At 48.6% G+C, this 22,041-nt stretch overlaps 11 protein-coding genes across 11 annotated transcripts; 7 read left to right on the top strand and 4 right to left on the bottom strand.

Annotated features, from left to right (window-relative positions):
* Positions 1–71: 71 nt before the first annotated feature.
* PFICI_08451 (uncharacterized protein) lies at positions 72–815 on the top strand (the record flags this gene model as incomplete). The annotated part of the gene is made up of 1 exon (XM_007837032.1): positions 72–815. One exon carries the CDS (start codon positions 72–74, stop codon positions 813–815), a length of 744 nt encoding a protein of 247 aa, XP_007835223.1.
* Positions 816–838: 23 nt separating this feature from the next.
* On the top strand, positions 839–1,330 carry PFICI_08450 (uncharacterized protein; the record flags this gene model as incomplete). The annotated part of the gene is made up of 2 exons (XM_007837031.1): positions 839–907; positions 983–1,330. The coding sequence occupies 2 exons, from the start codon at positions 839–841 to the stop codon at positions 1,328–1,330; spliced, it is 417 nt and encodes a 138-aa protein (XP_007835222.1).
* A 188-nt stretch (positions 1,331–1,518) lies between these two features.
* On the top strand, positions 1,519–1,920 carry PFICI_08449 (uncharacterized protein; the record flags this gene model as incomplete). The annotated part of the gene is made up of 1 exon (XM_007837030.1): positions 1,519–1,920. The coding sequence occupies one exon, from the start codon at positions 1,519–1,521 to the stop codon at positions 1,918–1,920; it is 402 nt and encodes a 133-aa protein (XP_007835221.1).
* Positions 1,921–1,950: 30 nt separating this feature from the next.
* On the top strand, positions 1,951–3,117 carry PFICI_08448 (uncharacterized protein; the record flags this gene model as incomplete). The annotated part of the gene is made up of 1 exon (XM_007837029.1): positions 1,951–3,117. One exon carries the CDS (start codon positions 1,951–1,953, stop codon positions 3,115–3,117), a length of 1,167 nt encoding a protein of 388 aa, XP_007835220.1.
* Positions 3,118–5,715: 2,598 nt separating this feature from the next.
* PFICI_08447 (uncharacterized protein) lies at positions 5,716–7,528 on the top strand (the record flags this gene model as incomplete). The annotated part of the gene is made up of 4 exons (XM_007837028.1): positions 5,716–6,403; positions 6,505–6,674; positions 6,749–7,094; positions 7,158–7,528. 4 exons carry the CDS (start codon positions 5,716–5,718, stop codon positions 7,526–7,528), a joined length of 1,575 nt encoding a protein of 524 aa, XP_007835219.1.
* Positions 7,529–8,164: 636 nt separating this feature from the next.
* On the bottom strand, positions 8,165–9,463 carry PFICI_08446 (uncharacterized protein; the record flags this gene model as incomplete). Its single annotated transcript, XM_007837027.1, has 2 exons — positions 8,165–8,629; positions 8,690–9,463. 2 exons carry the CDS (start codon positions 9,461–9,463, stop codon positions 8,165–8,167), a joined length of 1,239 nt encoding a protein of 412 aa, XP_007835218.1.
* A 2,684-nt stretch (positions 9,464–12,147) lies between these two features.
* On the bottom strand, positions 12,148–12,561 carry PFICI_08445 (uncharacterized protein; the record flags this gene model as incomplete). Its single annotated transcript, XM_007837026.1, has 1 exon — positions 12,148–12,561. The coding sequence occupies one exon, from the start codon at positions 12,559–12,561 to the stop codon at positions 12,148–12,150; it is 414 nt and encodes a 137-aa protein (XP_007835217.1).
* A 2,954-nt stretch (positions 12,562–15,515) lies between these two features.
* On the top strand, positions 15,516–16,221 carry PFICI_08444 (Autophagy-related protein 8; the record flags this gene model as incomplete). Its single annotated transcript, XM_007837025.1, has 3 exons — positions 15,516–15,605; positions 15,882–16,099; positions 16,170–16,221. 3 exons carry the CDS (start codon positions 15,516–15,518, stop codon positions 16,219–16,221), a joined length of 360 nt encoding a protein of 119 aa, XP_007835216.1.
* A 1,074-nt stretch (positions 16,222–17,295) lies between these two features.
* PFICI_08443 (uncharacterized protein) lies at positions 17,296–17,903 on the bottom strand (the record flags this gene model as incomplete). Its single annotated transcript, XM_007837024.1, has 2 exons — positions 17,296–17,354; positions 17,405–17,903. 2 exons carry the CDS (start codon positions 17,901–17,903, stop codon positions 17,296–17,298), a joined length of 558 nt encoding a protein of 185 aa, XP_007835215.1.
* A 1,331-nt stretch (positions 17,904–19,234) lies between these two features.
* Positions 19,235–19,604, top strand: PFICI_08442 (uncharacterized protein; the record flags this gene model as incomplete). The annotated part of the gene is made up of 3 exons (XM_007837023.1): positions 19,235–19,321; positions 19,379–19,506; positions 19,559–19,604. The coding sequence occupies 3 exons, from the start codon at positions 19,235–19,237 to the stop codon at positions 19,602–19,604; spliced, it is 261 nt and encodes an 86-aa protein (XP_007835214.1).
* A 361-nt stretch (positions 19,605–19,965) lies between these two features.
* Positions 19,966–21,186, bottom strand: PFICI_08441 (uncharacterized protein; the record flags this gene model as incomplete). The annotated part of the gene is made up of 1 exon (XM_007837022.1): positions 19,966–21,186. One exon carries the CDS (start codon positions 21,184–21,186, stop codon positions 19,966–19,968), a length of 1,221 nt encoding a protein of 406 aa, XP_007835213.1.
* Positions 21,187–22,041: the final 855 nt, after the last annotated feature.

Below are 22,041 nucleotides of genomic sequence, written 5' to 3'. Positions count from 1 at the left end.
CTAACCACCATTCGTACTCATTCTTTCGTTTCAATTTTATTCATTATCGATATCTTGTGTGCTCGGTCAGAATGGATGACCAGCATGAGGAGAACAAGAAATTGTCAACATGTCACGTAAATAGCCCGGTTCCCCTTTCAGATCTCCAGCCACACTGCCCTGCACTTTTCAAGATCAGACGCCGTAGACCCCAACTGCTAGGATGTCACGACCAAGAGGCGGCGCGATCCATCTCGTGTGAAGCAGCGCCCATTGGATCATTCTCAACAACCCGAGGATCGGCCTCCCAAACGTGTGATGGGACCGAGACGTGCGCCGTCGAGACGAAACGCTTGGGCGCTGCTGATGCTTGTCTTGATGGAGCCCAGTCTTCTTCGAGTACTTCAGGCAGTGAGGCATCAGACAATGATGCAGATCCGCACGATGGCGCTAATAACAAAACACCAAACACGGTTCCTCGCGATATCGGCCTTCGCCCTAGTATGCTTACTGCATTCTGGTCGGACTCTAAAATCAACCGACGTCGAAATCGCAGACAAGCTCTGACCGAGGGGTCCCCTCTGAGTCGAGGTGGGTTTACTCGGCTCTCTGACCGGTTCGTCCCAAGTCGCGAGCCGTCAAGTCTCATAGCAGACCGCTTCCGGACAGTCAAAGACTCTCACAGACTGTCGACATCTGAGCGGATCGTTCGAAACGAGGCTGCACTGCCAGACCCATTTATATCCAGGTCACAACGATTCGCGGCCGCCAGGACTATACCACGAGGCTCGCACTCAGATGGTAGTGACAGACGAAATGGTGAGCCAAATGACTGAATTCAGTTCCATTCGTAATACTGATGCTTACAGGAACCACAGTAAATATCTTGCCTCGCAATGCCGTGTCTTTCAACCCCACTGAGCGTCAGGTAAGTGGTGTCCTCTGTCCTGATAGGCCCAAGTTGCTTGATTGTGATAATTGCAGTGTCTGATTCTCTTGGAAGGTCAGTGTGGGAGCCGTTTGGTCAGTTGGTGGCACTGCGCCTGGGGCAGTCGCCATTGATGGTGGTCGTGGTCGGTTTCTGGGCAGCGGGACGACTGCACCATTATATACGATGCCGTTCACAAAAATGCGGCCGAAGTCAGAGGAACACCAGGAGAAGCACGAAGGAAGACTTGCGCAAGCCTTGCAGATAGACCCAGTGCAGCGGATACTCGGCAGCGACATATTTTCAACCTTTCCCCGATGCCGTAGCAATCGCAAAGCACAAGCGTCACTGGACACGTCCAGAACTAATTGGACGGGGACCGAGTGGTTGAATGATGGACAAAAGTCCGGTATGTCTCGCTGAAAGTTATTTTTTCATTCGAATATGAGGAGTTGACAAGCACAGTGAAACATGCAAAAGAGGAACGAGTGCTACCCAGGGCCCCCTTCAAGTAAGACCTTCTCCTTCACTGCGGTATATTATGTGTATCGCTGATAGTCCGCAGGATTCTCGACGCACCCGGCCTACGTGATGACTTTTACTGCTCAATAATGGCTTATTCTCCGACATGCAATGTCCTTGCTATCGGCCTTGGCAGCCTTTTGTATGGATGGTCGGAGACGACTGGCGTGTCGCTGCTAAATGCTGGACCTAAGGACGGGTCATGGCTTACATCGGTTGCCTTCTCATCTGAGGAGGGCGGCAAATCCATACTGGTTTTCGGCCGCTCGAATGGTCACATTGGATTACTCTCCTTATTCGATAGTATGCTCCCTCGCTTTGAGGCTCAACATCAAGAACCGATTGCGTGTCTCAGTTGGCGACCGGTCACCAAAACCCGACCTTCCATGAACCCCTTCAACCCAGGCGTCCCTGTCCCAACCGAGGATCTTCTGGTTGGAGAAGAAGCCGGCGATGTCTACTATTACTCTGTCGAGTGGCCCGGTGGCTAGGAGGTTGCCCGTGACACGTGGCCTGGAGCTATGACATTGCTGGCTCGCATCCAGGTACACACACAACAGATTTGCGGTCTCGCTTGGTCTTGTGACGGCGAGCAGTTTGCCACTGGTGGCAATGACAACTTGTGCTGCCTCTTCAGTGTCGACAAAATTTTAGAGTCCAAGGATGAACAGGATGATGTAACTATCGAGACGAAGCCAATGACTCCGTCTTGGTCGACAAGTTTTGCGGCATCCGAGAAAATCGAGGCGAACATCTCAAAGGAAGAGCCTGGTGAACAGACTCAGACAACTCTCAATCCACATGCACCCGAGTTCACGCCTATCAACCGATCGGCGGACAACGTTCCATGGCCATCATGGCCAGATGAGTCAAGGGCATCACCGCAGCTGCCCTATACTACTCGCTACACCGCCTGGGCTCACAATGTTGACAATGATGATGGTGACGACTTGGTACTACCCATAATCCCCTCAACACCTCCGCACCCTCCAGTGAAGACATGGCGGGCTTCTGCGGCTGATCAGACATGGCACCATCTCGCCGCAGTCAAAGCCATAGCTTTCTGCCCATGGCGCCCTCACCTTATTGCTACAGGTGGTGGTTCGAACGACAAAATGATACATTTTTTCCACTCCACCTCGGGTGCGGTATTAGCGACAATTTCCGTAAATGCCCAAGTCACAAGCCTTCACTGGAGTGCGACCCGAAGAGAAATTGCAGCTACCTTTGGTTATGCTCAACCTGAGCATCCAGTGAGAATTGCAGTGTTCAGCTGGCCAGATTGCAAAATGGTTGGAAGTGTGAAATGGGATGGCGAGCATCGAGCGCTATTTGCAGTCACGTACCCCGGCAGTCCGATGGCACGTCTATCGCTAGGTACAACCGGCGTTGCTATGGATGGCTCAGAGCCACCTTCTACCAGCCCTTTGGAGGACTCGAGTCGTGAATCAGGAAGCCAAGGGACCGACATGGGTAGTCATAGTCGACGCAGAACTAGCCGAAGAAGAAGAGAGATGGGAGAAGGCTGTCTGATTGTTGCAGCAAGCGATAAAAGCGTGAAGTTTCATGAGGTTTGGGGCACTTCTCGTGGGCGATCCATCACTGCTACAGGACCCGGTGCTCTGGGCGGAAGTGACATTATTGAGATGGCTGAGGGCATCGACAAGGAGGGTGATATTATACGCTAACATATCACATGCAATTTTGTCGCACTGGTGCACAAATTGCATTGGAGGTTCGAGCAAAGATTGTTGAAATGAGTGGCAGACATGACCTGGCATAGCATTCAGACTGAGACACAAACGCAAGAAGTTGACTTGAGTCATCAAAATGCATGAGCAGCTGTAGCTAGAATGATATCACAGGGTTCCGACCTCCATGACTAGAGCTTGAGGATGATTGGCAGACGTCGTTCCTTTTCTTGACACATTTATCGGCACCTCCGCAGACATGGCCCAATATGAGTAATGGTAAGACAGATGCAGACGTTATAAACATCTACTGGATAGACAAGCCCAAATCAGTCATATGACAACTTCGATGAGACCTCCTTCTGTGGCACATACACCGCTCGTGACCAATCAGCTATCTTGCTGCGAGGCGCCCTGTTGATACCAGACCCCTCGAGGAGCCATTAAGAGCCTATGGGCGACCTATTGTCTCAACTAAGGATTCTAGGCAGATTCTCAAAGCATCTTCAAGTGCGATGCCGACCAACGTTTGTATTTATTCATGCAGGACATTTTGAGTGGAGGACGCTAATTCATATGACTTGATCGTGTCTTTTGGGGCCAAGACACTTTCGAGTGTCATATTTAGTCCTTGTTATCTTACTAAATGGGATGAGACGAAACACCGGTGGCCTCTCGGTGGTGACTTGTATCGCTTCTCTCCGAGTCTACAAAGGGTAATAAGTATGATTCATAATTTGCGATATAGCTGTCGAGATGTGCACATGGTCGTATGTTATACTGTGTTGAATTCGATGCTTGCGCCTCGGTTCTGTCGTGCAAAGTGCTGGCGCAGTCGAAGGATCGGGACTTGGGAGGTTTTATGCAGAGCACTCGCAGGAAAAGTCCTTGGTAGTCAGTCTGCCCAAACCATGCATGCGTTTCCCTCTATTCTGTGGGAATACAATAGAGTCGGTTCACCATTTTAGTATCTTGCTTGATTACTGCTTCTGAGATGCCCCCTCGTGCTTAATCATTGCAGTCGAGTGCCACGAGTATTGTGAGTCGCCATTGTTGACGGTGTCCTCTCGTGCAAATGATCAACGATGGTCGCGCGTTATAGTCTCGGTTAAGGTCATCCTTACTTTCAGCCCCCCAGTCAGTATGAGGGACCGGAGGAATACGCCAGAGTCGAAAAGTAAATCGCACGGTGCTCGCGAGACACTTGATGGCATAACGACACCAGCACACAGACTTTTGTGCAGCCTTTGTTTCACCGAGAGAATATGGACGCATCTAGATTGTTTAAGCTATCATGCTAGTCAGCGCGCCCAACATGTGTGTCTGCCTAGTTAGATGCCTGTGTTTTGCAATTATAGTAGCCTTTACTCTAGAACTAACCATAGGCGTACCATTGACTATTCTCGGTCAATAGGTATATTTAGTAACTCCCAGTGTACCAGTGTCCCAAGCGGTCCACGATGACCCAGACTGTAATCACACTGTCCAAAGGGTGAAGGATCGCCGGCGTCTTCAACAGACAGACAGACAAGGTGAGCGTTGGGGATTCTGGGGAGTACTAACTCGTATGTGGCCTCCAGAAACAATGTTTCTAAGATTATCCCAGTGCAGATGGGGAAAGGTTTAGCTACATGGGTTTGAATGACTCGTCCCACTACCACCACTACTACTGTAGGCTCAAGCCACGTTCTGCTTCTGCATATGCAAAAACATCATCTCAACGTCCTATCTAGTCTAGTATATAGTAACACGAATACCACGCTTTGACGTCTGTTGTGCGCCGTCTATTTCTTGTCGCCCTCTTGAGGCTCAGCTAAGCTAGCGGTCAAGGCGGACCCGCCCGCCGTAAGCCGCCTCTCCGAGCCAAGGAGGAACGGCGATGTGGTAAGGCTGCTGGCAGCTGGAGAGGAGGTTTGAGATAAAATGGTGTGAAGTTGGGCGTAGTATTACATGGTACTTGTTCATCTGCAATCCGTCGAGGAGCAACGGTTGCGTGCAGGGATTCTAAACCAGGTCTCAAGCCTTCATCATTGGATCGCTTGCCTCCGCACCATGCACGGATCTGTCTGCTCCCGACCGAAACGCCTCGATGTGGATGGCCAGCAGCCGCTAGGATCTCCCGACCCCGATTGAGGTGCAGTTGCTCTCGCGCGGAAATCTCCCGGGGGCCCTCGCTTCAAGCAGGAATCCCTGCTAGATTCTGCACCGGATAGGTCGACCGTTTACACAGTACATACTAGGTAGCAATGTTTGATGGAGTTCTTCAAGAAGGACCGTCCCGTCGCTTATAACGGCCTGGTCCCATCTTCTGCCGCCATAAACGCGGGGAGTTGAGTGGGCTCTGACCCTCGTCGAGTTCATGCCAATCCAACAACAGTAGGAGGAGGTAGTAGTCACCCATGCCCTTCCCTGTCGTCTCTTGCTCATCATTTCCCACTACCAACCAGGGTGATCTTCTTCGTTTCTTTTCATCTCGGGTTCACTTGACCTTGATCACAGGCTGTCAATGTCGCGATCAGGCCAGCCCAGCATCAAGCCTTGAGGTGGAAATATATTGGGCCTGTTGGGAGTATTCACCACTCGGTGGATGTGACAATGGCTTCACACCTTCCCGCCGACGGCAGCACGCTCGCTCCGCTGCCCAAAACCGTCCGAAACGGTCTGATTGCTGTCACAACCTTGGCTTTGCTTTCTTTTGTGTCGACTGCGCTTCTCGTCCTCTACATTACATATCGCCTGATCAAATGGGACGTGGTTGTAAAACAGACCAAGCAACAAAATATTGACGACGCGGCGACGCGGCAGACTGAAGTAGATGGAACAAATGATCTGTCTCTCGGACTCGAGGAGCGGCACTATGTTTTCCTCAAGGCAAAATTCCCTTCGCCACCGAACAGCGAGCCCCCGACACCACGATTCGAGAAAGAACATGGACATCATGAGATCAAGGACAACAGATGGAACCCTGTGCTGATGCTCATTTATAATTTGCTCTGTGCAAATCTGATAGAAGCCATGGCATTTTTATTGAGTGGTAAGCAGCGCTCGGTCTTGTTTTCCACTCCCTCTTGGGGCATCTTGGCAACGTGTATCGATCGCCTTGTGCAGTACCTTGACGACCTTCGTGCAAATGGGCAGCTGAGGATGAGATTGCTGATCTCGATTTCTGTAGTGGTATGGGTCAAGGAAGACGGCATTTTCGTGCCCACTGCTGCTTGCTGGGCCCAGGGTTGGTTTATGCAGGTCGGAAAGCTTGTGTGTAGTGGAATGTTAGTTCTCATTAGTAAGTCCATGTTTCTTTCCATCTCGTCCTGGCGGAGTCATTAAACATCAACACTATTCCATGTCTGCTGGTGTTTATTTCACGGCTAATCATGAGAGAAGGCGTCAATACGTATACTACGATTGTAAAGGGTTACAAACTACCCCGCATGCTCATTTATATCTTGACGGGAACTGTATGGGTCATTGCTTTCGCATTCCCTCTCATCAGTATCCTGAGCACGCATAACGGGGCAGACCATGGCGGTTTCTACTCACGAGCTGGTGCCTGGGTAAGCTTTGTACTATCCGGAGATGGAGTTACTCATGTCAAGGCTGACTGACTGACTGACTGACTGTGGAACAGTGCTGGGTTAACCCGAAGTACACCGTGTATTCGCTCTGGCTTGAATATTTCTGGATTTTCGTCGCCATGGCCGTTACGGTGTGTCTTTTGATGTGGGTGTTGTTCTCGCTTCAACGGAATAACCAATCAGCGCGGCATTTCCCACAAGTCCTCTGCGATTCCATGGAGGCGAGGGAGAAGAACGAGCCACCTAAGCCGTCTGGTCATCATCCAGCATTTCTCATTTATCAGATCATCTACATTATCTGCACTGCGCCTCTAGCCATTAGTCGAATGGCTGCAATGACTGGGACAAAGCCGGGGTGGGTCTTTTACGGTATTGCTGGCGCAATGATTGCGTCTCATGGTGAGTGGCCACCGTTGTTGGCGAGCATGTATCTGACCACTACTGACAATTTCCTCTCGCCAGGCTGGTTGAATGTTCTTTTGTGGAGTACTACTATCATCTTCATTGGCGACCATGATATTCGAGAAACCGGTTTGGAAAAGTTTGCGTTCTTAAGAACGCCTCAAAGAGTGTATGGCAACATGGTAATGGTTCAGGGCGGTAACGATACGGATGGAAATTCAGCACGATGTTGGTGGCCGCCACGCCAAGTACTGAACGCCGCGGGTGCAAGCGTGCCCTCAAGTCAACATGGCCGGCATGGAAGTCAGGAGTCGCTTCGAAGAAGTCGTTCTCTAGATCAAAGTGTTATCGAGGTGGAGATTGAGGCCAAGGTCGTGGTGGAAGATGTCAAGCATAGCTATCCCGACCAAGGGAAGGAGAGTGCCACATGAGGAGAAGTTCTGCTGTCAAATGTATGATCGAAACGATACCAAACATAACAAAGATGCGCGAGATATGAGTCTTCTCTCTCTTTCAGCTTCTTCGAGTGATTTCATGGTTCTCATTCGTCCGTATCTCTGTGATACCGCGGCGCCGACAGAAGTTGCAAAAAGAATATGACCAGCCAACCCACTCGTCAAACGCCAGAGATAAATTTGGCCTATTGTTAAGTCATAATAAAGCCAAACTTTGCCGGTCGATTGGAATGTTATAATTGATACTGATTGAGGAAATGTTTCGTGTTAAAAGCTAAATGAATAATTGATGACGTGATTTGTAGGTTTTGTCTTGTCGGACTGAGTCTTATTTACATGTTTATATGCTTCGTATATGCTTCATATAGTCATCATGCTAGATAGTGGTATATGCCATGAAAACCCGACCCGCAAACGCAATGCAACTCAAAACAATGCTGAAGACAAGCGAGAGTGGTATCCAAAGCGAGAGACATGTTTAAAAAGGAAGAAAGTAAAAACATCGAACAAACAAGGCTGAGTGCCTGCTTGATTACAACTGCGAAGTTGTGACAAGTAATGAGATGTGTTGATATAGGCACGCAAAGATGTCCCACTTGCTGCTCTCCATGCTTACTGAATGCCTCCGAGGACAATGTGCAGCAATCGAGGGTCTGGGCCAGCCACGAGGCCAGCTGAGTTCTCTCCATCGGGGTTGACATCGTCGTAAGAGAATGCGTAGCCTTGTCCATCAGTCTCGTATTGGTGGATGATACGGGAGTAATGGTTGTTGGGGTTTGACTGGTAGTAATCGCTGCTAGGCTGCTTTGGTTGAACATTTCCTCCATCTTGGAGGAATGTGCCTCGGTTGAAGGCAGCGCAAAGTCGTGGAACAACAGCTTTGTGGACTGCATTATCCCCATCAATGATGGCGAATGGACCAGAGTTGCAGCCAAAGATATCCGCGGCTGAGGGTTTGCTATAGCTTCGGTTATCGCCGTCACAGAAGAGGTTGTTGCCGCCCTGGACATTGCACTTGACCAAGCCCGGATCGGACTGAGTGTCAATCGTCAGAGGCTCAGATGTAAAGCGAGACCACTAGATTTTTATATGTCAGTAAGGGTTTTAATGCACATTGTATAGTATCAAGAGACTCACCACCTGGTCAATGTACTGGTTGAAGTAATCCGAAAAGGCGTCTCCGTCGTCGCTGAGGTAGATATTGGGTGCCACGATTCTCAGCGGGGTGCCGTTGTCGTCGGTGACGCACAAGTCACCCCAGGGTTGGCCGTCGGCATTGCTTTGCGATACAAGATCCTTGCAAATACCTGCAATCGCATCTGATCGCAATCCCTTTCTGGTTTGCACCTCGCCGCTTCCAAGCGTCAGGGTCATGCCCATAACAAGGCCAACAAAGTCGACAAAGGAAAGGTTTGCCCAGAGACCCTCCGCGAGGTATGTCAACTCCACAAAGCCCCAGTTGATACCGGTCGAGGGATCTTTGGGATTCGCAAATGACGGTTCAACCAGTTGAATACCATTGGAAGCCACAGTGAAGAAATCCAGTTCTCCTTCTGCAATCCATACACGAGCCGCGCTCAAGTACCCAGGTAGTGCAAATGTGCTGCTGCTTCCAGCCCCGCCAAGTGGCAACTTGACATCATCGGTGATCTGAACAGGAGCCGCACTGCCATGAGGATCTGGATAGTACCAACCCCCTTGTGGTGAAAGGAAAACAACAGACCCAGCTGCGTTTCGACCAGTGATGTATGCATTGACACCACTCGCGCCCATGTTGTTTGTTATGGATATCTGAAAAGAACCATTGCCACTGGAAAGATTTGTTTGAGTCTTGACAGGGCTAGCAGTGCCGTTGACGGTGTTATCCTCGGTGATGATAATGTCGTTGACCGTTCCGGGTGTGGCCTTCATCGGTGCGGCAAAGCTAGATGCACAAAGCATCGATAGCAAAGGTAGTACAAAGTCTTGCCTGAAACGCATACTGACTGACTCAAACAAGAAAATATGGACTATTGTTGGCAAACAAACTTCAATACCAAAAATATTGTACCGAAGAAGATCAGAGAACTGTTTTTGGATGGGAATGGTGATAATTCAAACGTATAGCTGCGGCGACATTCTACTTGTTATATATCTGAATAGTGCCGGCTCGGCAAGAAGGCTTACACCACGACGACTCCACGATCCTCCTTTTCCAAGCAGGCCATGTGATGACCCGCCGGGAAAGCCGTCTGTGGAGGCGGAGCTGACTATACAACCCAGCCGGCAAGAGTGGGTGCGTCCATCTCTTCATGTCCATTGGCATGGCTAGCGGTCAACGATGATTTTCGTGATCCGCAGAGGTCACATTGTCTGCGGTAGGAGGATCACCACTTGCTAATACACAATTTCTTACTCAAGCCGAGAAACCATCGTGGCCGAACCTTCTTGGTATACAATTCTCGGGCCAGGAATGGCTGGAAAAGACGGTAGAGACCCAACCTGTCGGATGTTGTAGGGTGCGCGGTAAAGTGACGAACACTGACTGTACGAACCCTTCTAGAGCTTTTCGAGATCACGCGTTCTCCCGCGCCGCCGTTCAAGATGCATCAGGTCAAACAACCACGAGTTTTGACCGCCGTTTAGCTTTCGTAGTAAGATGGATTCCACACAGAAAACAGAAAAAAAATGCAGGTGCGAGTCATGGTGAGCAATTTACACGTTGTGGATGGATCTCGGTTTATCGTGCATAGATCGCCGGAGAAAATGTCAGTCATCACTTGCATGTCCCGTGATGCATCGTACCTGCATAGGCATTAATCATGGAATAGACTTTTCAACGCTCGTTGGGCTGTTCAACGGCCCTTTATAACAGTGTGTGTGGCCCGTCAAAGAGGCTAGTACTCCGGAGGCTGCACAGGATATCACATGTCCCCGAACACTCCAGAATCTCTATAGACACTAATATTAATATGTGGGGTAGGGTTGGGGGAAGAGACAAGTCATTGTGGCTCGGTCAGCTGCTGAGTTTCGGAGACTTGACGAGGGAAAATATGATAGCGTTGGAATATTACTATTATCTTTCGCCTTCTTCCTCTTTATTTTGATTGGACTGGATTTGAAAAGTGGTGGTCGAACGAGCTTATTTGTGGTTGGCAATGCGGCCCGGCACAATGACGGAACGGTTAGGTGAACTGGAGGTGGGTTTAATCGCCCAGCCATTGTACATAGCATAAGACACGCGACAGCTTTTCCATAACAATCTGCTCACTTTTACGGACCACGGGCCACTTTGAAACATTGGACAATAGAGAGAAATACCCTCTATATCATCTTTCAGAATCTTGCAGCCCATTTCACAATTTTGTAGTACCGTGGCATAGACGGTTCGTCGTCGGAGAAGTTGCCGAGCGAGTTGTTGCTATAATAGGAAATTGAGGCTCCGGATCACCCCACGCTGCCGTTGTACGAACCCTTGTCGCCCTAGGAAAATTATCGACATGATCGGCGTAGCTCAAAACCCTTTCCATATAAACAGCTTTTTTGGGAATCGACATAGACTAATTAACACATACACCCATCGTTAAAGTGACTGAAATTCATTGAAGTAGGCGACCAAATCCGTCCATCTATGATAATGCGGAGGTTTTAGTTTTATATGCAAGCATGCTGCATTACTGCAAATTAAGGTTCGGCTGCTGTCGTTTGTTGCAATGGTCGCTGCCCCTGACTAGATATGCAAGCCTCAAGACGAGCAAGTAGGAAGGACGAGTTAATTCGGCATTTCAAGGAACATCGGCCATACCGCGGCGAGAATATCATGGCAAATGGCAAGCTTCGTGGCCGGATTAAGCTACATTGTCGAAGGACGCCTTGGGTGGCTCCAGGCTATTGCGGTGTCTAGTTCTCATATGACGGGGTAGGCTTCGACCAGTGGCAGTCCAAGGCTGTAAATGATTGGCCTTCCTGCGCTGTTAACTGTTTAGAGATTGGCTTCTTGCAAAAATGAACCTCTGCGTGGCCATAGTTGTCATTGTTTAATGAAAAGCAAACACGTTTTTGTGGCCGAGTTAAGATCTCTTCAAACGACCCGACCACCGTCTGCGGCGAGGTTCTGCCTACTTATGAATTATGACCTGTCTGAATATTAACGAGATGGATAGATTACACAGGGGAATTTTTCTAAAGTCTTTTATCTTTCTTAAGGCCGATATTAAGGTAGGTAAGGACTACATTCCGATTACTACAATGGAATAATATAGATTGAGTCTACTTATATACTTTCGCGATTCGTTTTTTTATCGTCGGAGATGCCACACCCGGTATTTTCAGACTATCTGCGATCAAGAGAGCAGTTTTATTCTTTGTTATGAAAGTATTAGTGTGACCACGAACATTGTTAAGAGGATGCGTTTCAATCGCATCTTCTCAAATTACGGTCCGGTAGCGTTGATTCGAATCTCCCCAGACCATATTCTTTTGCAATGGCTTTTGTGGAACCGAATATCCCATGTTTTCTTTTTTTTTTTTTTTTTTTTTTTTTCGCAGAGTACAGGGCATAAGCTTCAAGGTCAACGATGTCAAGAATACTACCAACATTTATGATAGCAGCGTCTTTAGTCATGTTTGAGCTGGGGTAGGTTTGCATTAATGGCAGTATGCCAAGTTGGTGACTTCATCTCGGTAATCGACACAACCTTGGATGCCTCAAGGGCGACGGCATTGATAGCTCCGTCTAGCCTCCCAAATTTGTCGACAAAGGCGTGAATCCAGGCTACCACCTCACCCACGTTTTCAATGTAGACACTGTTTGACAACACGCCGTGCTTGCCATACAATGATGAGGGCACGATTTCTGCCTCAACCTGTGCGATTCTTCTCTTGTTATGATCACAGAAGGATACCCGAGCACCAAATTGTGCAAGTACAAGAGCTGTTGAGCGCTCCATTCCCGAGGATTGTCCGGAAATCGCATGGGACTTTGCCTTTGAGACTTGCCTCTGATGGGGCATGCTCGGGCCGGAGCACATGTTTGTTGATTGAAGTGTGATTCGATATCTTGAGGACGAGATCAAATGATGTAACAGACGGCTGAGCAGCTTTATGGAAAATGAAAAATCCCTTTCATGGCTATCTCGGCTTATTCATGGCCATCTTCCCGTTACATGCATTTTTGCTGCCCAAGGACGATCGATGGGCCTCTCCAGACAAAGACGCATCACCCCACTAAAAGATTTCCGGTTCGGCCATAAAACAGCCCTGTAATGTAAATTCAAGGTGAGTACATATTGATAGTGCATATATTAACGCGGAGACAAAGGCTTGCTCAGATGGATCTTTGGTCAGTCAAGCCTAATTACAGGCAGCAGTCGAGTGATGAAGAAGCTGTACACTCCACACTGGGACCACTTTGCCGACTCCGGTAACAAATGGCACAAATCAACATGAATTGAGAGGTAGTTACCGGCTTGCACTGTAGCAAAATCAAGGGGACTTTTTGTTCGCTCGTGGGCCTCTACAGGTGGCGTTCGGCGCTGATCTACGACCATTTAATGATTCATATTCCCATGATTTGGTATTGGCTGTCATACTTTGCTCTCTTTGGTCATATATGATACTGTTCAATGCATTCGGTCAGATGACGCAATAAGAAAGTATGCCTGGAGATCGTCTGGCGAGACGAAACAGCATATCGGCATTCGTTCTCGGCAACGTATTCATCTGTTTGGATTCTACCTAGTTTCTTCTCATGCTCAATTCCATGAATCGTGTTCAAAGGCTATTCAACTCGTTGCAGCACGTGTTATTCCCCCATAACCAACTAGACAACATGCTGATTTGCCATGCTGGAGTCCGTGGAATGGACAAAAATCACTTTCCCTCGTGTTCACGCATACTTCCACTTCCCAGATGATGTTTCTGAGTCCATGCGTCCGAGCGAGGCTCTACTAAGTTGAAAAAATGTCAAAAAAAAACATACATCACCGAGGATTCCCCAGTGGTCACCCACCTGAGTACTGATTCGGCGATTAGTTGCTTAATTAGGGCAGAGCGAACGGGATGCCATGTTTTCAACTATCTATGGTCGTATGTGACAGGCTTTCGAATTAATCAAAATTATACTCTTCTCCTTTCTTCTTTGCACAGTCTCATTTTGAATACGTTCCACCCAGTACACAAAAAACCAATGCGAAATGGCATGCCCAAAAGCGTACATCGCAAAGATACTTGAGGTAGCAAAGACGACACCTTAATGTAATTGAATACTTCAGTCGACGCGAATTTGCTTGAATATGTACAGTTTCCCATAACCGGCACGGCGATAGACGCAAGGGAATAAGTGCCTACTGGGTCTAACAAGAGTGGGGGCTGGGCAGCCCATCGGAGGCTTCCGCGCCACGGGAAGAATGAATTGAGAATAGATATTTCGTAGGTAGATTACGGACAGAGAAATCAGTGTAATGCATCTCTTCACATCGCAATGTATCACTGCTCCATCTTTGTCTGCACCGTGTATGGCTTTGATGTCTGGTCATTATTATTTCGGATCTGAACAAAGCAAACGAAGTGGCTGCGAGGTAGTCCGTAGCATAGAATAGAGTCAACTACAAACGCCCACGACCATTCAAGCCTTGATCTGGAGTATATACGTAGGCCGTGACCAGTAACGATGATGGGCTCCTGCGACTGTTTGATCTCAAAGCGATTCAAGTCTTCTTCTTTGTTACTCAGAGGTAAGCACAAGGCAAACGAAAGGGGTAGAAAAGAAAGAAAGACGAGGTCATCCATGGTATCAATGTGACCAATTCGCACTCACCGGATGACCCAAAGGCCAGCGACAGGTATGAGGCTAGACTATATTTGGAAAGGCGCATGGCATTTCCTTTATCGTTGCCACGGGCATCACGTTCACGTTCTCCCAGCAGCTGCCCAGGCCGCAGGTGTCGTCTCACTGCCTCGCCCCGCTTTCCTCCTGTCTTCAGCGCTGTGGATGGTTGCTCACTTCCATTGTCTCAATGCCTCTGACCGACCAATACCTTAAACGTACGTGCATCTCGTCGCTTTCTCCTCTTTCTTTACCGGTTTCCTTGATTGCCCTTAATCCATCACGACACGATTAGCAGCAAGCAACATCTTTCAATCTACCACATCCCATCGCTTCATTCAAATTTGTTTCCTTCCTGCTTCGACAGAGGAAGTCAAATAACGTAAGTCTTTTCATTCGCAGTGTACTCTGTACACTTCATTAGTCAGATCGCCAGCCCCTCATACATTGCGTTTCTACGCTGCTGGGTACCGTACCTCTCCAGGCAGACATTGATCCCTGACCCCACGTCAACTACCTCGTGCTCCCCGCCTTATTTGGGTCAAGGTACCTTTCCGTGACTGAACGCTCGGCTTGGAATGCTCCCAATGACAGTGCGCTGAGATCCAGTGATCTGAGGACTTTGAGTGGTCTGACTGAGCAAAAAGTCTCTTTGACACATTGTTGTGCCTTGAAGATACTTTGATTCTGCCTCAAGATAGTTCATTCGCCCAGGCGGGACTGGAGACATTGGTGGAAGCTCCCAGTACTAGGAGGTACATACACTCAATCACCCCGCCCTGCTGCTGAGCAATCCAGTCAGTCAATCACCCACTCCGATTAAGCAATCGACGCACGCAATCCGGTGTGTACCTGCTGGCCATCGGGTCACTAAACCAGGTGATTACCTACCAGGCAGGCAGTACCTCAAGGTTGTATGTAGGTCACCTCCGCATACCTACAACCTTACGCCAGTCCTCCAGCCAAAGCACAACTTGCTTTCCTCTTCCCACTCCTACCTACTTACCAACCTTCACCCTCTAATCCACCTCCATCTCTACTGCTGCCAATAACTTTGACGACAATCTCCAACTCATATTCTCACTGACCCAACCAACAACGCCCAGTCGCATCCCATACAGACCAACTACACCGACAACGTCATTACACTCGCCCAATATGCGATCCAAGTTCAAGGACGAGCACCCCTTCGAGAAGCGTAAGGCCGAGGCCGAGCGAATCCGACAGAAGTATGCCGACCGTATTCCGGTGAGTTCATTCTCTTTTGCTACTCCATCCGAGATGCATTGTGATAGCCATCGCCAGTGTTTCTGTGCGCAACGCTTTGGTCCCGGTGCCGAAATGCCTTGGCTAGCCCGGCGTCATCTACACACCGCTGCCTGCCAGTGTTGCTTATCGCCGCCACTGTATCGTCACCTTCACACCCTGGTCGCTTTCGGTACATCGCAACAGCAGCACCTTGCATTAAACTTTTGCATGATTATACAGCTTGGTGATTTTGATTGCTAACGCCTATTCCTCTAGGTTATTTGCGAAAAGGTCGAGAAGTCTGATATCGCCACTATCGACAAGAAGAAGTATCTCGTACCCGCAGATCTCACCGTCGGCCAGTTCGTCTATGTTATCCGAAAGCGCATCAAGTTGTCTCCGGAAAAGGCCATTTTCATCTTTGTCGATGAAGTTCTTCCGCCAACGGCTGCTCTGATGAGTAGCATTTACGAGGAACACAAGGACGAGGATGGGTAAGTTTCCCTCGGATCAGATTGTGTTGAGCACACAGCCAAACTCGTGGCTAACTTTGATTGTTTCCAGTTTCCTCTACATCACGTACTCGGGCGAGAACACCTTTGGCGACTCTGCTTAAGCCTTGTTTCTGTGCAATTTCCTCCTTGTTACCTCCGGCGTTCTACGGTTCAGGCTTTTGCTCGATTGGCAGCCACACGACACCTTGCGATGATGATGGGATGCTTTGCGATTAGGATAGGCCTGGTTCGGCCTGGTCAGACTTCCACGCTGGCAAGCAAGAACGGGCAAGACGTGCCAGGCACACTTGCACACGATCCGCGTCATCATGGACACTCCCGACACCTTCACCAGCACTGATTTCACTAGATGGAGTTGGGTATGTCTCGCTGTGCTTGTCAGATCGTCAATTTATACCATAGTGGCTTTTAGCCCACCAAGTCTGCTCCTTAACGATGTATCGTTCTATTGATAAACAACACCTGCTGATAGTCTAGAATGTCTGGGCTTATTATTTGTGATTCTCCGAGTGATGCCAGTCAGTGCCTATTCGTCGGCCAGTATGATATTGTTATTTTCCCATCCAGCCGGCTATCTTGCAAGATGGTGTCTGATACCAATTTTCTTGTATCGAAGAATTGATCGATACTATGATACTGTACATCAGCTGGAATCAGGACAGTGAAGTTCAACAGTTCCTTCATCTGTACATGGTGAGTATCCAAGCTCCATACAATGAGCGCAATCAGGAGCACTTTGAATACCTAGATATGTACCCACATATATTGCAAAATTGACTGCTACCTACAAATGCTCCTGGTATTGTTGCACTTGACCTTGTGCAAAGTCGGCCAAATTGTGGTGTCTAAAAGCCTAGAAGGTCGTGCATTCAGAGTTGAAATGCAGCATCGCAGACAAGACACGATATTTACATCATTTTCGTGAATAGGCTCATACACAAAAGACCTTGCCGTGCTTTATGGAAAGCTGTGGAGCAAAGGAAAGTCAGGGCGGCTGATCATGTCACGGCCACAGGATTGATTGACTTCTCAACTCCGCGACCCGGCAGTTCTGAACAAGCTTACACGGAGGACATGCCATGGAGCAGCGCAATAACATAGTGCGGCTCAATGCTTTTCAACTTCATATGACTGTCTCAACCTCTAAAAAGGGATCTGATTTGATCGATGCCCAATCATTCCGGCTCTACCACAACAAGCGTCACTCCAATCCACAGACGGTCCGGATCGATGACTATTTACGAGGTCAATAAAACCGTATCCCACGATTAATTGTGGTCTTACCTGAGGTCCCAGCCGGCCTCCATCGAAAGTCATAAGCTCCATTGAATGGTCTCACACCCATGATGCCTCCCTCCTCGATATCCCCCCGCGACTTGAATCGCAGTTCTGTCTGAAGGGCATCCGTGTCGGGATTGCACCCATAGACGACATCCCAAATGGCACGAGGGTCCCCGCGCTCCGTCATGAACATCTTGGTGGTATTGTCCTTGACCTCGTACTCGCCGTTGATGACAGCACGGCGAATGGGATCCCAGGGCAGAGTGATGACACCTTCGACGAGCGTGAGCTCGCTGGTCGAGTTGCCGGCTGGGCTCACGAATAGATGCTGGTCCCCGCCGCCCCAGTCCCATAGATTGAGAAAATGGTTGTGTACATCAGGAAATGAGGCGTTCTGCAATTGGATAGAGAAAGGCTCCACGATGTTATTGGGAAGACCTACGTCTGGAATAACGCAGGCCGCTGCAGCTGCGACAAAGACACTTGACAAGACAAAGAGCATGATGATTATGAGTTGCGTCGATAACAGTTTGTTTGATTATCCACTTTGACTTTTGGAAACACATGCTCACTTTATAATGTGTCGATGCCGCTTCTCCGCAGCAACGCCAAGGCGTCTATACGAAGTCGTGCATTTTATTGACCTATGGGGATACCAATGTTGCATTTTTGGCTGCAGCTTACTGACTTGTCTGTATTTTCCGGTGCCGCCAACAATCAAGCGCTCCAACATGTCACCAGCGGATTGTTACATCTGAGCATTATAAAGCTTCTCCGGAAATCTCATCAAATCCAATATAGCCTCGCCGAGAAAGAAAGCTTACATGTGAAATATTATACTTGCTCAGTAATATTGGCCTTGCATGTTTGAGGTTGCCACTATTGCTGCTGCTATATAACCCTTTTGTAATGCATACAAATTATGCAACAACGCTAAAAGCAAATCAATCTGATTGCACGCCCTAAACTGCCTATCATTGGTATATATTGTGTACTATTGTCTTACTTGCAGCGGGCCGTGGTAAATGAAGACTGTGGCTGCCAGCGGCTTGGCAGATTCTGTTACAAACTCCCCCATTGCAGAATCTTTGGAATCACCTGGTCAAGCTTCCTTTGGTCCTCGACGGGCAGTGTGCCTACTTACTGCGATGGGCACACTGATCTACTGAGGTTGAGTGTTCTTGGTTCATGATCCACGTGATCATCATAATGCTAACAATTCGCTTACAGGGGTTGTCAACAAAGATGAGTGCGACAAACAGATTCAGTAAATACACGACTCGGAATGACATGAACTTGATGCCACTAGTCGACGTTACTGGAACTCAGCCAGATTGTGCTTTCACAATGGTCTCAAGAAGTGAGTTCAAGCTATTGTTAATTAGCCGGACTTATACTTGATTACCTCCCTACATGCTGCAATCCGACTGGCGCGACCTGGATCGGACTGGGATCTAACATTGGTGGTTCGTAACGTTGGCAGATGCACCTTGTGTAAACCACCAATCTGCATTATACATATTTATTATGCCAAAGATAATGAGCACGGCAATAGATATATCATTGCCATCACATGTGGCTCGTGCACACGGCTTCATCTTAGACGGGAACTACTAGTAGCATCACTGACTTGATGACCTCATAGACTTTGGCAGCGCGGTGACGTGGGTGCCGCAAACAAAGCAATTCGACACCTATGTACAATAAACGTCATGAGTCAGGAAGTCGTACCTGGTTCCTGGAATTTCCTCAAGATACATAAATTGCTCGGTTTGGTGAGTTGAAGGTCCAGTTTACAATGCCTTAAACAATTCATATACTATTTACATCAAGATGAGCGATTCAACACCAAACCAAGCCTCGGTCGGCGGCAAAGCAGGACCTATTCAAGGCGGTGGCAACACTACCGAGAATTCTGTGGTTAGTCTTGTTGTTTTCTAGTCAAACGCTCGTGATATGATGACTGACCACGTACAGCTTTCCGGGCCGAATTTTGACAATCTGTACCTGCAAAAACGGTCCACAGACCCAGAGTCGGTCGCCAAACGGGAGAGCCTTTCAGAACAGCAGCCTAAAAAGGGCGTAATTGGGGGCATGATTGAAAAGTGAGTCTCAAAAAAACATAGTGTCACGACAAACAGTTAACGACTTTGTCAGATTGGTCTCTGGCCCGGCAGGACCGAATACCTCCCAGAATCAATAGAGATTGCCAGGGCCTAAATCATAATCAGGCGCAATAGACAGTTGAGAGAAAAGACATAGTTTACATACACATGTCGTGGTTTACTTACAAATTTCAAATCGTTGAATTTGTTTAGCAGCCATGGTCAGTCTCTTGGATGGACTTCGTAGACCACATTGTCAGTGGCGGCATGCTACAATAGGTACGGGTATGGACAAACAAATTCGAATCAATAAGAAAAACGATACACTTAATAAGCCTCCGTCGTCTTTACATTGACTTCCTTTATGTCATCGGGGAATTAATCCTGGGGTTCTAAATCTATCGTGGCTTTTTCTGCTCTGTCTAGTCTATACCGTATCGCTTTAATTCGCCCACGACATTATGTCGCTCTAAGTAATGGTCCTCTCTTGAACGGCTGGTCAATCCTCAGTTCAGTCGTTGGCGGCAGCTCGTTTTGCGTCCAATACATAGTGCCATGACGAAGCCAGTGGGCATATGTCCCAGGGACATCATCCGAGCCTACATTTTTCCTCCACAATGAACTTAATGTGTCGCCCTTGACCCGTAAGATAAGGCCGGTAGCCAACTTGAATCCAAAACTTTTGCTCAAACAACCCTCGACAATCTCTCTTGCCTTTGCTTGCTCCTCGCTCTCCGCCTCGCCCTCATGCGGGAGTGGCAGCGACATTAGTTTAAACGCCAACTGACCATCCCAGCCGGTATACTCGTTGATGAGCTGAGCGCCTACCATGAACTCGATGGCGTAGACATGATCTCGGACATATTCCCGCCCGTTCCAACCGTCCTCGGGATCCTCCATACCCATCACCATCTTGAGCGCCTGGCCTTGGGTGATGTAATCCGAGAGCATGGTGCCGACCTCGAGTGGGCCATAAGTCCTCCCGTTCTCAGTAAAGGAACCGCTATATGTCATCTGAGGCACGCCCTTGAGCAGTGGACTGGCATGCATGCCATCGGTACTCGTCTTTCCGCCGTCCTCAGCCCACAGCGCCAGAAAGAGTTTGTGGGCGCGCAAGAATAGCGGGTTGTTTCGCCGACAGCAGAGAAAGTAATTCGTCAAGGACATGTCCTCGGGGTCACCACCGCTATACGAAAGGACTTCGTAGGGGCTGTCGGGGTTTCCCACCGTCTCGCTCCACAAACGGTCCAGGTCGCCAATCTGCAACATGCCCACGTCTGCATACACGCCACCGTACCGTAACAAGAGGGGCCACCGTACTAGATCTGAAGTGTGTTGGACGGCATGGTCGCCGATAAGAGTCCCGTCGATGAAGGCGCGCGGGAAGGTATCTGGATCCTTCGTGTCTGCCCAGTGTTCTATATTGAGGGGCGATCCGGGCTCCTTGTCCATGACGCGAATCACCCAACCCAGCTTGGAGAAGCGGCGGAACCAAGCACGGATGTTGCGCTTCGAGTATGGGTGCATGTTTGTAAAGCCGCTATGCCAGAAAACCCATATATTTTTCTCGTCAGTGACCGGTTTAGGATGGAGGATATCATTGTCAATCTCCGAGTCTGGTCGTAAATCCAGAAGCTCAGAGGGGATCAAATGCATCCCCTGGGGTATTTGGTAGTCCATGTTGTGCTGTTGAGTGGTTGATGTCGTGACTGTGCCGGAATCAAGAGGTAATAGTAGCATTTAGCTTGTGGGTTCCGACTAGGAGAATATGTTGGTATGAGAATGAGGAAGAACTATTGAGAACAGAGTTTTTATGGGATTCGATAGTCCTTATAAGTGACGAGAATATCAAAGCACCTCCATTGCAAGGCATACGATTTTTGCAGTTGTAGTAGAACCGAGTCAAACGGTCGAGACTGTCCAAGCCAAGGAGGACCACAGCTTACAGCGCTTGAGTGGATCGCAGCTGACAAACCATCCAATCAAACTCCATGGCTCACTATGAATCATCGCTACTCATAGACGATATTACTGCTGAGCTGCCGTTGAACTATGCGCTAATGCACAAAATTGCTGCTGCGCCATTGATTCATACATGCATTCCCACCACAGACGAGGCGCAACCCATCTTCTTCCCCATGATTACCTAACGCTGGAGGACTTTTTGATCTCGACATGAATCCTCCGGCTCGGCTGTCAGGCTCAACGCTGAAGAGAGACAGGCGAGCAATGCTGAGAGGCACCCGACCTGATGCTATGAGGTGAAGTGTATCAATTGCCATGGAGTGATTGCAAACTCGACTCTTAGATATTAAAAGACATAAAAAAAAAGTAAATCAATAGATTCGATGCTGAGAGCATTTCCACGTGATACAACTGAAAGGGCAGCCCCGAAATTACCAAATCAGCGACGAAGTAGGTGGATTTGGTCCGCAGCCCTTTGGAGCAGGAATTTTGCTGGGGACTCGGTTGACTATTGGTACTACGAGCTAGGCACAAATCTGATCTGATAGATGCAGACAAGGAGTGAGCGTT

This window comes from Pestalotiopsis fici, assembly GCF_000516985.1.
Source record: "Pestalotiopsis fici W106-1 unplaced genomic scaffold PFICI_Scf_5, whole genome shotgun sequence".
Taxonomy (NCBI): domain Eukaryota; kingdom Fungi; phylum Ascomycota; class Sordariomycetes; order Amphisphaeriales; family Sporocadaceae; genus Pestalotiopsis; species Pestalotiopsis fici.
Note: the sequence above shows the minus strand (reverse complement) of the source record. Positions and strands in the feature narration are given on the sequence as shown.